Raw genomic sequence first — 13,447 nt, 5'->3', positions numbered from 1 at the left:
ACAACAATCTGCTCCTATAAACCACCTCTGTTTTGTAGAATTCTACCAGTGATGCCACTTTTGTCTTCCACAAAGCTCTAGGGCAGCTGGGCGCAGTGGCAAGAATGTGGACTGAGGTCTCACAAAGCACAGGGTTCAAATCTGCACTACAGTCTCAGTCTCTCTAGGCTTCAGGTTCTTCCTCTGTAACTTTGAGGCACAGTGAGCCCAATCTCAGGGTTGTTGTGAAGATTAAAAGTCAAGAGAGTTGATTTGTGCTAAGAGGCTTGAAAAAAAATATATAGATTGCCTTCTTCCTTTCTCCATGGGGAAACAGGACTTTAAGAAGGGAGTGACACTTTAGAGTTAGTTCACTGGCAGTTGGTTACAACAGCAGGACCTGCCAGGACCTTCAATCAGATTGCTAACCTCCCTTTGGAAGTTTAGGGCTTAAGGTCCAAGCAGACAAAAGGCAAGGAAGGAGGGGTAAGGCAGGAACTACATGTCCAGAAAAGAACCATGGGTTTGCCTAAGGCCATGGGTTGGTGTGAGGCTTTGCAGGGCTAGGGCCCCTACAGCTTCTGGGCTGACTTTGTGGATTGGGCCACGCTCCACTGGCCTTTGTAATTCTCACCTGTTAGGTTTGTGAGATAACTTCTTTCTCACCACGGGGGTTTCCTGCTGTTAAAAACAAACAAAGGCCGTAGACACTCCACCAGGGGTGGGGTGGGGGAAGGAAGCCAAGGGTTTGTGGAAGCTGTGGTGACGCTCACAAATCGGTGATAGTGGCTGTGGGGTCTGTGGGCAGATGTCCCTGACTGAATCCTGCAAGTGGGGAGAAAAGCCCCAGCGCTCTCCAGCACCTCTACGGCTTCTTTGCTTTCACCCAAGCTAACCTGGACTAGAAACCTTACAGAGACGAACTTTAACCGCACTTTTTTTCCGAGTCCCCGCTTTGAAAACAAGTCTGTTTCTCATTTTCTGAGTGTCGAATTTCAAATCTTTTAGTATAGTAAGATTCACAACACCTTGTAATACATTCCCCCCTCCCCCCAAGGTAAATTTGAAAGCATCTCCATTCATTCCTTCCGGAGCACTATAGAGGGCCTTTTCTGTTGGTATAACAAGGCTCCAGGCACCCCGGGCTCCAGTTAAGAGTCAGGGAGTCGCCGGGATCCTCAGATCTCCACTTGGGGAGTCTTCCCCCTATTCTACCCCCTGCCCCTCCAATCCCGCCTTCACACACAGTTTTGGGACGCTGAGCCCGTGTGATCTCACCGATGAGAGAATGAAAACAACGCCAGGGTCGTTGGCGCCGGCCAAGGCCTCTGACCTGGATCAGCGCGAGCGCGGTCGAACGCGCGCCCTCGATTTCTGAGACCTCGGCCTTGTGGGCGCCCCCTCTTAGGCCCCCGTTCTCAAGGGGGCACCGCTTAGTCCTTGGCGGGACGGCGCCAACTTGCTGCGAGTCTAACCCTCTCCGGGCCACAACTCCAACTAAGCTGTCTAGTGTGGGTTCCGAAAGTGGACGCCCGGGCCCAGGCTGGGGCTGCGCGCCTGGGGTCTTTTTCGCCGCCCCTTTCCCACGACTTCCTCCCCCAACCCGCCGGCCTCAGAACCCGGGCCGCGCTGACTCCCGCACGCTCCAGCCCGGGCCGCAGCAGACCGAGTCGCCCACGTGGGCGTGCGCAGCGCGGGGCGGGGGCAGGCCGGCGCCCTCCCAGAGCAGGGGGCGGGCAGGGCACCAGGGGGAGGAGGCGGTGGGGCGCGGAGGAGGAGGCGGGGGCCCTAACGGCGAGGGGGCGGTGACAGCGTTTGGGAAGGAGGCTGCACGCGGATTTGCATGAAACACAGACTGGGAGCGGGCGGGAGCGGGAGCGGGAGCGGGAGCGGGAGCTCGGCGCAGGCACCGGGCGGCTCGGGGAGCGAGCGAGCGGGGAGGAGGAGGGAAGCCGGGAGGCGGAGGGATCTGCGCATCAAAGCGAGCGAGGAGAGCAAAGTTTGGCTCGGGGGCTGGACTTTCCTTCCCGGAGGCGGCACCCAAACAGCTACCCCGTGCGGAAACCTAAACTTTTTTCTGCCACTCCGAGTCTCCCTGCCGCCGCCTCCGCCCCGCGTTCGGGGCCTGCCGGAGCCGGCGCCGCTGTGGTTCGTCTGACCGCCTGCCTGGCCGCCCGCCGGCCTCCCTTCTCCGGCTGTGGGAGCCGCTCAGGGCGCAGGGCCGCGCGCCGAGCCCCGCAGGCTGCAGCGCCGCGCCTCGGCCCAGCGCACGGCAAAGTTGGCCGGGAGTTGAGGCGAAGTTTGCGCGGCTGCGGCCGGCCCGGGCAGAGCTCTCCTCCGCGCCCCCGGCGTCCCGCCGCTGCCAGCCCCGCCGGGGGCGCCCCTCGCCGCCTGCGCGTCCCTACCCCTCACAGCCATGTCGTCCATCCTGCCCTTCACCCCCCCGATCGTGAAGCGCCTGCTGGGCTGGAAGAAGGGCGAGCAGAACGGGCAGGAGGAGAAGTGGTGCGAGAAGGCAGTCAAGAGCTTGGTCAAGAAGCTCAAGAAGACGGGGCAGCTGGACGAGCTGGAGAAGGCCATCACCACGCAGAACGTCAACACCAAGTGCATCACCATCCCCAGGTGGGGACCCGGGGGGTGCGCCGGGCCCAGCCCCCTGACGCGCTGGGTCCGCTCAGTGCGTGTACAGGAGGGAGAAAGGGTGGGAAAGTGTGTGTGTGTGTGAGTGTGAGAGAGAGAGAGAGAGAGAGAGAGAGAGAGAGTGAGTGAGTGAGTATGTAGGGAGAGTGGGAGGGGGGCTCGGGAGAGCACGAAGGGACCCCAAACAAAACCCTCTCTGGCTTTGCAAGGATTCAGAGCCTGGGGATTCCGCGGCGTACTCTGACTTCAGACCCGGCTCACTCTCCACCTCCCGGAAAGGGGGTGTGTGTGTGTGCTGCTGTTGGAATGGCCGCCCCCACCCCCGGGCTCTGCGGGCTGGAAGTTGAGGCCCGCTTTGTTCGGCCCGGCGGCCCGAGCGCCTCCTCTGCCGCCGCCTCCCGCCCCCGCGGCCCGCGCTCCTGGAGGTGGCGGTGTGTCTCCCTTTCTTCTGACTTGTCCCCTTCGCCTTTCCTCTTCAGCAGGAATGCAGTCGGTACAGCTGGGGCTGTGGGTGAGGAGACGGAGCTCGTGATTGACAGATTCCTTCTTCTTTCTCTGTTTGCCTTCGGGATTAGCATTTTTACTGAGTATTTTTAGACTCCGTGGTGCCAGTCTCCCACCCCCTCCGCACGCACGCACGCACTTTAGTTGCTGTGCAATATTCTGACTTTGAAATGGGAGAGGTAAGTGGTAGGTTAGGGTCTTACTGTGCACCCCCAAGCTCCCAGCGTGAGTGGTTTTGCTCTCCTAAGAGATTGCAGGTTGATGCCCAACAGAGCTAGCCAGATTAAAAACAAAAAACAAACAAAAAAACCCACAAAATAACACACCAAAAATACCGCACCCCAAAGTGGGCCTCGCCTAGGCCCTCGCATTCCTGCAGAGCCCTTCTTTCCAAAGCGCTTTGCCATCTGTCTGAACCTCCTTTATCCTCCGGATCGCGCTAGCTGTGTCGGGCGGGGAGCTCACAGATGGCTGATAGAGGGGTCAGTGACTTCTCTGCACTCCCCAGGGCCTTTGCAAAACTTAGCTGTTTCTGGCTGGGAATTGAGGTGGGGGCGGCACGGTGCATCCTGCCTCTCACTCCCAACCCCCTTTGGAGCCCGATTCTGTGTGTTTGTGTGGAGGGGAGACAACAGGAGTGTTCTGGAGAGTCCCATGCTGCAGAGGAGCAAAGTGAGGCCCTCGGGACCTGCGCACCATTGCTGTCCTTGCTCCAAGGCCAGTGGTCTGGTCGACTCCGTCCTTGGCCACCTGCTTGGGGCAGCTGTGCAAGGGCTGCCAGCCGTGTCAGCCCAGGCACAAAGCAACATCTGTCCACGGGAGCCCAGGGCAGGCCTCCTCTGGAAATAAATGCCACATATGGTGGGAGCCCTGACTTAAAAAATAATTTTTTTTTAAACTGGGTGGATCCAGTCAATGAAGAAGGAGGGAAGGCCGGGTGCTGTCTGGGAAGTGTGTGCTGGATCTGTGATCAGGAGCCAGAACTGACTTCAGAGGAGGTGGTGTGATGGGATGGCCAGAGAGACCTGGGAGCCTCCCAGCTCTGATTCTGAATTCTTCTTTATTCCTGTGGTTGAGGGGGAGGATGTTTTACTTCTGTCATCTGAAGAGGGGTCTGCAAAGCCTCATTTCTCCTTACCTGCCTGGTGCTCTGAGGACAAATACGGGCTGAAGCAGAGAAATGGTTTCATAACAGCAATACCAGCAGTACTGTAGAACGTATTTGACCATTTACAAAGCACTTTCACATGGTTTTATAAGGTCCTTAAAAAAAAAGCAGCCAATCAACTCGTGGAAAATAGATAAGGCTGTTAATTATGCTTAAGATTGCTACATTTTTAAAAATTGAGCAGATTTTGGGAGAGAGAGGTGATCAGGCTTGGTTGTCAGCCTTGAGATTCCGAAGGAGTCTGGTTCCCTTACTGCTGTAGTACTTAGGCACTTCTGGGTGAATTTGGAACAGATTGCTTAAATCACTGTTAGCTGGTGGAGGAAGGTGGGTAGTGAGGATGTTTGCTTGATAAGATGACTTTTATTGATGACAGCTTGAAGAAACCTTGATTTGTTCCCCCCCCCCGCATCTTGATGGGGGTGGCACTGTGTGGAGGCATAGTTACGTGCAGCCAGGCTACCTTTTTCTTTTCCAAAGCCCTGTGTAGCTCAAAGCAAGCGGATGCTTTGGATATTTTGGAAAGTTCAAGTTAGAACTTTTAGACTGGGGAGTTTTCTACCTGCCTGGCAAGTACATCATGCAAAGATGGTACTTTTTCCAGCATCTCGCAGTTAGTGAAACCTATTTGCTTGGGTGGATCCAGACAAAATAGATTTCCATCCCTGGATTTTGTGCCCATGCCTCTGGGTCACCTTGTTTACCTTGGCAATGGCTGCTGCTGTTTTGATCAAGGACAAAAAATGAAAGGCTATACCTTGGGCTGGTGGCTGGTTGACCTTAGGTGGATGATACACATGGATCTACTAAGCCTCCTAGATTGAGGTTTTGCTTGTCACATGGTTTGCTCTCTTCAATGTTTTGTGGGAGTTTTTGTCCCCGAAAGAAAAGCTTTGGGAAGTAGCTAGAGAGGTTGCACCAAGCCTCCCTTTGGTGAGAATATTGGGGTTGTGCAGCCGTTCTGCAAGATCAGGAGCCTGGGCTTTAATGAGTCCTTTAGTCTAAGGAGATTATGGTAAGTGTGCTGTGGACAATATATAACCATGAGCACCCACAAGAGCATTTGCGGGTTATAGATTTATACTGTGGCCTTTCAGACCACCTGCTTGCTTTTCTATCACACCAGCTCTATGTTGTTGGAATGATACAGTCTGACTGATATCAAGACAACAAAAGAGATAAGTGCCAAGGAAGTGGCCAGAGCTTGGATTAGAGCAGAGTTCCTAATCAGTTCATTCTAGTTCAGTGTCCTGCTGAGATATTGCTTGTCCATCCCAGACATACTGAATCAGCATCTGTATTTTAACAAGATCCCTAAGTAGGTTTTATGTAGACATTAGGAGGGCTCTTGTTAAAGTACAGATTCTGATACAGTATGTCTGGGGTGAAAAGATACATTCTTACCATAGGTTGAACTTAAGTGAATGGGTTTAAACCTTGATTTAGATACACCAGGTAAGCAACTATTCTCATAGCCCTGGCTAGAAGGGGACAATTTAGGTTTATAGTAGCTTCTCACTTTTTACTACTTAAATACGTGAGTAAAGGTACAGCTATCTTTGTTGTCAGTTCCTAAGGATGGAATTATATTGTCTGCCACTCAGAAATCCAGAGTTTGTACATTTTGACAGTGATTAAGTACCAGTCGTTAAAGTTTGGGTTTTGTTTTTCCACTGTTGTGTATTTCCTTGGAGTAGAGCAGAACTCATAGCAACCCTATGAGCAAAAGGCTTTGGCCTTTCTATAACCATAGACATTTATCAAAGTTGATAGAGTTTCCGGAGGCATGTTGTTTAGGAAGTGGATGCCACTCTTGCTTCTGACAGGTACGGAAAATTTGTGCTTCTATTGATGAGATCCAAGTTTTGGCCAAGTTGTTGGTAGTTAAGGCCTTATTTGTTTGGAAGGGAACTTGGGCTTTCTTGTGTCGTCAGCTCCAGGTCCCCAGGAAATGGAAGAAGTGAACCATACCAAATGCTTGACTTCTTTCTGTGCATTTGCTTTTTCAGTTTAACTGTTATCTACCTGGTCTTTGCCAGGCCACTAAGGAGAAAGAAAAAAGATTCTCATCCTTAACATTCTGTTCTCAGAACTCTACAGAAGACCTATTACTGAGGCTGAAGGAGACGCCTTTTAAAATGCCCATTATTTCTCAGCATCTTCTGCCCTCCGCCTTATCCAGCAGTTGTTCAGAGTTAGGTTTTAAACATTTGAAGCAAGGTCACTTCTGGCTGCCAGGGAAGAGACCTTCCTTTTGTTTCTGGTTAACCTTGATTATAGAAGCTTCCCACAGCCTCCTGCAAAGCAGTGATATACGATTAGAAGACTGGCTCAGAGCTGTGACAGAACCCGGGGAACCACTTGATATTCCTCTGATGGGTTAAAGAAAAAATATTTGCAACTTGTGCCTCTTAATTATATGTTTAGCTTGTTGAAGATGATATAACATAACATTTCATGTTATAGAATTGAATTTGTTTCATAAGTGATATTTACTAGATCTTTCTCATGTGTGGTTTAGTAAGTACTCCAGGCACTGGGAGAGCAATGCAGAAATAAATTGAAAATGGCCCCTCGTTGCAAGGAACTTGTTTCCAGTAAAGAAAATGTTGTTGCTAGCTGCCATCATGTGGATTTATATAGGTGACCCTGCTTATGCTGAGTGAACAGCTCTAGAGGGTTTTCAAGGCTGTGACATTTCCTAAACATTTCTAGACCTGTCTTCAGAGCTCCCTCTAGGTGCTTAATGCTTTCTGCTTAACCATTTGTGCCACCTAGGGAAATATTATTTGGACTTTACTTGAGTGCCTAACTGCTATTTTTATTTTATTTTATTTTTTACTTCTAGACATCAGAAGTATGAGATTTATTATGATGTGACTGTTTTGGGAGTGGGGGTGGTAGATTGGGACAAGAAAATATTGTATGTCCTTAAAATATTATAGGAGTAATTGTTAGAAAAGAAAATAATGGCAGTCTTCTGTGGTTTTGTTTTCTTTTCTTGAAAAAAAAAATAAAAATCAGGTGCCAGGTGGCACCTGATAGACTTGGATATTACCTGGATAGACTTGGAAGGTCATGTAATGTGTTAGAGGCTTCATGTCTTCACATGTCCAATTTGAACGAGAGGAGGCCTGTGTAAGTGCTTCGTAAATTAAGGTCCTTGACAAATGTGCTGTGTGTTGTTCTCTGTATTATTCATTGTGGACTTATTAATTTGTTTATTGGGTACTTACTATGATGGCTAGAGGACAGTGGTGGTTCAGTGGGAGAATTCTCACCTTGTGCTTGGAAAGGTGGAGGGTCAGTGCAAGAGTGACATAGTGACATAGTGTCTGCAGCAGTGAGCGCAAGTGTGTGAGGGGTGATGAGGATGGCACAGGAAAGGACAGGGTTCCAGTCTCTGTTGGTCACAGGGTCGCTATGAGTTGTACTCAGTGGCACCCAATGACAACAACAACCAGAGGAGATGGGTTTAGTTTCCAGCCAATATATGTCAAGCACAGCCAACACCAGTTTGTCCGTGAGACTTGTGTGTGCTGTGCAGGTGAACAGGTATTAGTGGAGTTTTCAGGTGAAGACACATGAGGAGGAAAGGCCTGGTAATCAAGCAGGGCAAAAGCCCACGGATCACAGTGGTCCAGTCCTCTCGTGTATGGTGTGGCCGAGGATGTTTAATAACAGTTCAAGACCAAGGTGTGGCACGCACTCAGGAGCTCATGTGGCAAGTGTGGGAGATGAACGTGTGCAGAGACGTGGGCCATGAAGTGTAGTCTCAGAAAATTCCTCAAATTCACTGTTGTCATGTTGGAACAGAGCCTCCAGTAGGTTTTCAGAGGCTGTAAATCTCAAGAGAGAAACTTGCCCGTCTTTCTCCCAAGCAGCTTCTGGTGGATTATAACTGCCAGATAGACTGCCTTTGGGTTAGCAGCACAGCACCCTACTGACTACCTTTGGGTGGTACAGAGTGCTCAAGAACGCAGAGGATGGACTGTTTATTCTGTTGGGAGGAGGTGGGGAGAGGACAGGGTCAGTGTAAAGTAGAAAAGCAAAGTGGGGCCAGGCGCTGTGGTCTGGAGGAAGTTTTGGGGCTGGAGAATGGTCATGGGAGCTTGCTGGTATGTGGTGATAGTTGTCTATGAGAATGAGGACATCTTTGTTTTCAGTCTTTTACTGAACTGAGCATAGCTGTAAAAATACTTCCTTATAGCTTGCACTGAAGAGCTAGTGAACTGTGTGCAGTATTTTTTCCACTGAAAAGTATTCTGTCTTTGAAGTGAAAAGCAATTTGTAATAATGCAAACCTGAAATTCAGGTTTCCTCAATGGGAACAGGACCTTAGGTATATGAACTGAGAATGTTGTAAAGTGTTGACAAAAATGGCTCCTTTGGAGAAGATGTTGGATACTTAGAATTTTAGGGTTTCAAGTGTGACTGATTTTTCATTTCTCTGGTAAACCCTTGCTGAAAAGAAATTCTGGGAACCTGGGTTTTTGCATGGTAGGGAGAGCTTTGAGTAATATTTTGAAAAAGTCAAGGCAAGGGCATAACATTTTAAATGATAGTGCTACTAATCAGCAAAAAAAAAAAAATCAGTGAATACAGGAGCCATTTGGTTCTGACTTGGAAAGTTGATGAAATCAAGAGAATTTAGTTCAAGCTTATCATATCAGGAATCCAATTAAAATTAAAGTTTTAAAAAATAAATCTTAGTTTAATAATGCAAACTTGTGATTGCTGTATTATTATAATGGAAATAAAATTAACAAGATTTAATGGACTGAGCAACCATTAATTTTCACTTGTTAATGTACCAGGAGGTTTTCATGCCATTTGATGTACAGTACGACCATTATTTGGCTGGAACTCTTCTGTGGAATAAACAGAACCAAGTGGAGCTTGTTTTAAATGGAAATAAAATTTTATTCCCCTGTTACTTTATTTTCCCACCTTTTCATCTACCTTCACCTACCCCCCCCCATAAGTGCAATTTAATTATCTAAGATTAAAATATAGCTTACTCAACAGGGTTATGAATTGCCCTAGTTATATTTTTCCCTTATCTTTTTTTATGTTGATCTTTTTGGTATAGCATTGAGTCTGATCCAACATGTAGCTGACCCTTAAACGAGTAGTAAATCACATGGGAGAGGATTGTCCGTCGTTGTCTTGTGGAGCAGCGGGTGGATTTGAACCTTGGTCCTTTGGGATTGCAGCACAGCTTCTTATCAACAGGCCACCAGAACTCCTGTTTTGATGTATTGCCTATTTAAAAAGAAGGAAGGAAGGAAGGAAGAAGGAAAGAAAGAAAAGTTGCCCTGCTCTTATCCACAAAGCCACATCTGATAGTGTATGGTGGCTGAAAAGAAAATTGCCTTTAAATCGTACTCTTAAAGGCAGCTCATTGGGTAAACAGGAAATAGGATTGGTTTATTCCAGTCTTTTATAGGCAAAAACTCAAGACATATTGCTGTCAAGTTGGAACTCATAGCTGACCCTCTGCACAGGAGAGAATTGCCCTTCTTTTCCCTAACGAGGTGAATTCAAACCACCTGCTTTTGGGTTGGCATGAAACTCCCCAGCTACCCACTAGGCCACCCTGTCTTTATAGACAAGAGTAGCTAATAAGTAGCTCCATGCTGTGGAGGACTGACTGAGGTTCTTCTGTTGACCATTGACAGGTCCCTGGAACTTACAGTCCTCCCCTCATCCCTGCAGGCACATGATTCCTAGAAATAACTGGAATTTACCATACCAACTTTATTCCCCAGAAGTGCAATTTAATTTTATTCTAGTCCAAGTTCTAGGAAAAAAAAAAGAAGAGCCCAAAAGAGCTTCAGTTCATTTTCTCCTTTTCTTCAATGCACCTACCAGACTCTGTCTTAGGTAATAGGGATGAACTGGTGGCCGAGTTAGACACGGTCCTTGCCCTTCTGTCTTAGACGTGGGTTCTTAGGAGATGTGAATAATAGCATATGTGTTTGCTCTTTAGCTAATTTGTAAATACTGCTTTCTTGGTGCTAGAAAACTAAGCCCCCAAGCCTTGCAGTTTATTGACTCTTGACAAGGGGAACATTTATACGTGTGTGAGTTTTTGTGCATGAGTGTATGAGTGCGCAAGTGTGTAACATTTGTCTTTGTTTGAGTTAATTAACAGTCGTAGAAATAACACATCTATAACACAAGTCACAATATCCACTGTTATATGAGGACCCTGCTATAAACAGCAGCCTGCAACAGTGACACACTGCTGCAGAAAGTTTTGACAGAGAGGCTCAGTTTAAAATGAAAACACAGTAGAAGCCTATTAATTAAGAACTTTGGCTAATTCTGGACAAGGCTAATGTTTGCTTAGCAGGCCCGTTTCTCCTCATAAATGTTGTCAATGAAAAATTAGTCATAAACAAGGTTTTTAAGGTCATTTTGGAGGCAGGAGGCTGCAGGCCTGAGAAAGTTTCTGTGTGACCTGGGGCAAATGGCACAACTCCTCTGGACTTGCTGTTCCCAACTGGAAAATGAACTAGGTAAGAGCTCCTTGAGGGTCTTTCTAACTCTCAACTCCCCCAAACCAAAACCCCCAAATCCAAAACAACTCATTGATGTCAAGTCAGGATGACTCACAACTGACCCTTTATTGGATTTTGGGGCTGTAAATCGCTCTGGGGGAGGTTAAGGGCTACAGTGTGAACATTTTGTAGTTGCCATTTGCATGCCTAATTTATAACCATTAATGTCCTAATATTCTGTCTGCTTACTCAACAGAGGAGAAAAACCCCACAGTGAAACCCCCACTCATTGTGTATCTGTAGGGCACAGTGAAACTGCCCGTGGGGTTTCCAAAGCAGTAAATCCTTATGGTAGTGGGTTGCCTCCTCTGTCTTCTATGGAGCAGCTAGTGAGTTTGAACTGCAGACCTTACGGTTAGTCATCAGATGCATTTACTATATCGTCATGGGGCCTCCCTCCTTAATAGCCCAGTGCTGATTTATGAACGTACATTCTTATGCAAGTGGAAATAATACAATGATAATTGTCTTTTTTTATATTGTCTATTTTATTGAGATATTAATTTTATCACACATGGTCCAAGAATACACAAATAGTAAATGTAGTATAATCTGATGCATTCAAACATCATAGCTGATGATCCCATGCTTACCTATGATCTTGCCGATATAAAACCACATCCACACTTCAGTGGCTACCAAAGTATTCAGCAGAGCTTCCTTAACTGTGAGCTGTTTGAAGCGACCAGTTTGAGCACTACTGACTGTTTTTTTCAGGCTCTGAATAGCTGTAGGGATCTCAGCAGGGGTTGGGGGAACAAGCTCCACCTTGGCATAGTGCCAAAATGTGGCCAATCGAGGCTTCGAGTAAATCACAGCAGTGTTTACCGTCCCCAGAGCCTTCTCTGCCAGGTTACGGATAAATTGGGCCATGGTTCCAGGACCCCAAACCCGACGCCCCTAGGAGCCGGCTGAATAATTCCGTCTTTGATACTGGCTAATTTGCCCTTTCTCCTTCCTGCCTCCCTTTCACCTTCTGAGTATAAATCAGTGAAATTTTAACTACAAAGGAATATAAAAATAACTCCATTCTGGGGTCAAGATGGGGAGGCTTGTGTGTCTTGAGAGGCAGTGAGCAGTTTTTCTTCTTTTGTTGCTATTTTTGGCAATTCTCATAGCAGGAAGTTTACTTCAACTAATGACCACAAAACCCTAAAAATGGCTAGCTGTCAGAGGTGGGCATTATAGAGGATACCTGTGGAAAATGTTTGCTCATAGGCCAGCATTTACCCAGGAAGCTTCCTTTATTTATTTTCGAGCGTCTATATAAAGAAAGGCTACACTTGATTGTGTAAGCACCAGCCTTTTGTTGGGCTGTGTGGAGGTTACAAGTTTAAACCTCAGCTAGGAAATAAAAAGTTCCTTTCCTCAGAAATCAGCTTATCACATGGCTCTGTCCTCTTGAATCTGGCAGCTTTTTCTGTGGAGTGTTTTCCAGGGAGTATTGTTTAAGAAGTGCTGTTTTTTTTGTTTTTTCTTTCTTTTTTTTTTTTAAATAACCTACAGAGTTTCAAATCTGGCGGCAGCATTGGCCGCTGTGCATTGCATCCCAATCTGCTACGCCAAGTTGTAGTTCTAAGTTGTCACCATTATTTTTATTTATTAATTTCTTTTTCCTTTTCACACTGGACTTTTTGAAAATAGTAATGCTTTCTGGGTGTGGGTTTTTAAAAGGCCTGTTTTTACGCTGTCATAGCTTAAAAATGCCAAAAGGCATTTTTTCCTTAAAAAATCACCTCTGGACTTAACCCAGATGTGGAGTAATGGACCCAGAAAGATCTTTCTGAGGAGTTATAAGTGTCTGAGAGCAGGCGCTGGTGTTGGAAGTTGGGTTTTTCCTTTTGCTTCCATCTTCTCTGCCATGAACACCCACCACCGATTGAGACTCAGTTGTGTCTTGCTTCTTTATGGATGTGAAAGGGCTGAGTGAATTGGCATTAGTTTTGTATTGCCTTAAAAGTCTCCTGTAGTCATTTATGCCTACCCAGGTAGGCTCTCAAAAATATTACCTGGGGAGCACGGGATGGGGAGGAGTGCAGCAAAGTACACAAGAAATTAAAAAAAAAAAAGAGGATTCTAGAGTCTGACAGACCTAGATCTGAATCTGTTTATCACTAGCGATGTGGCAACTTTGCAAACGTTTGCTTCCACTTCTTGAGCTCCAGTTGTCCTCATCTGTGAGATAATAATGAGACTCCTTACTTCAAGCATATCAACTTAATGAAATAAGTCAAGCAGTTGTCTGGTTCTTTGAGGAACCCTTGGTGGTATAGTAGGTCACGTGTTGGGCTGCTAACCCAATTGTCATCAGTTCAAGCCCATCAACCACTTCTCAGAAGAAAGACTTCCAAATGTCTTGTTATTGAAATTTGGAGCTTCATATCTGGTGGAGGGCTACCGTGAGTAAATTGGATCCAATCCTATGGCGTTGGGTTTGATTCTGGTGGACTTGGCTTCCACCCCAGAGGTTGGTGGTTTGAACTCACCATCTACTCTCTGGGAGAAAGATGTGACAGTCTGCTCTTGCTCCCAATACAATTTACAGTCTTAGATATCCCATGGGGCAGCTCTGCTCTGTCCCCTAGGGGCA

General features: G+C 47.1%; 1 protein-coding gene across 1 annotated transcript in view; it reads left to right on the top strand.

Annotated features, from left to right (window-relative positions):
* Nucleotides 1-2,173: 2,173 nt before the first annotated feature.
* The window catches only part of SMAD3 (SMAD family member 3), a 147,863-nt gene continuing 136,589 nt past the window's right edge, over nucleotides 2,174-13,447 (top strand). The window contains exon 1 of the mRNA XM_006886630.1: nucleotides 2,174-2,601. Coding sequence (XP_006886692.1) covers nucleotides 2,396-2,601 — 206 coding nt within the window. The 5' untranslated portion in view covers nucleotides 2,174-2,395. The remainder of the gene's footprint in view (nucleotides 2,602-13,447) is intronic.

Source organism: Elephantulus edwardii, unplaced genomic scaffold, assembly GCF_000299155.1.
Source record: "Elephantulus edwardii isolate Elephantulus edwardi_28Jun2011 unplaced genomic scaffold, EleEdw1.0 scaffold00050, whole genome shotgun sequence".
Lineage (NCBI taxonomy): Eukaryota > Metazoa > Chordata > Mammalia > Macroscelidea > Macroscelididae > Elephantulus > Elephantulus edwardii.
This window is presented reverse-complemented; position numbering and strand designations above follow the sequence as displayed.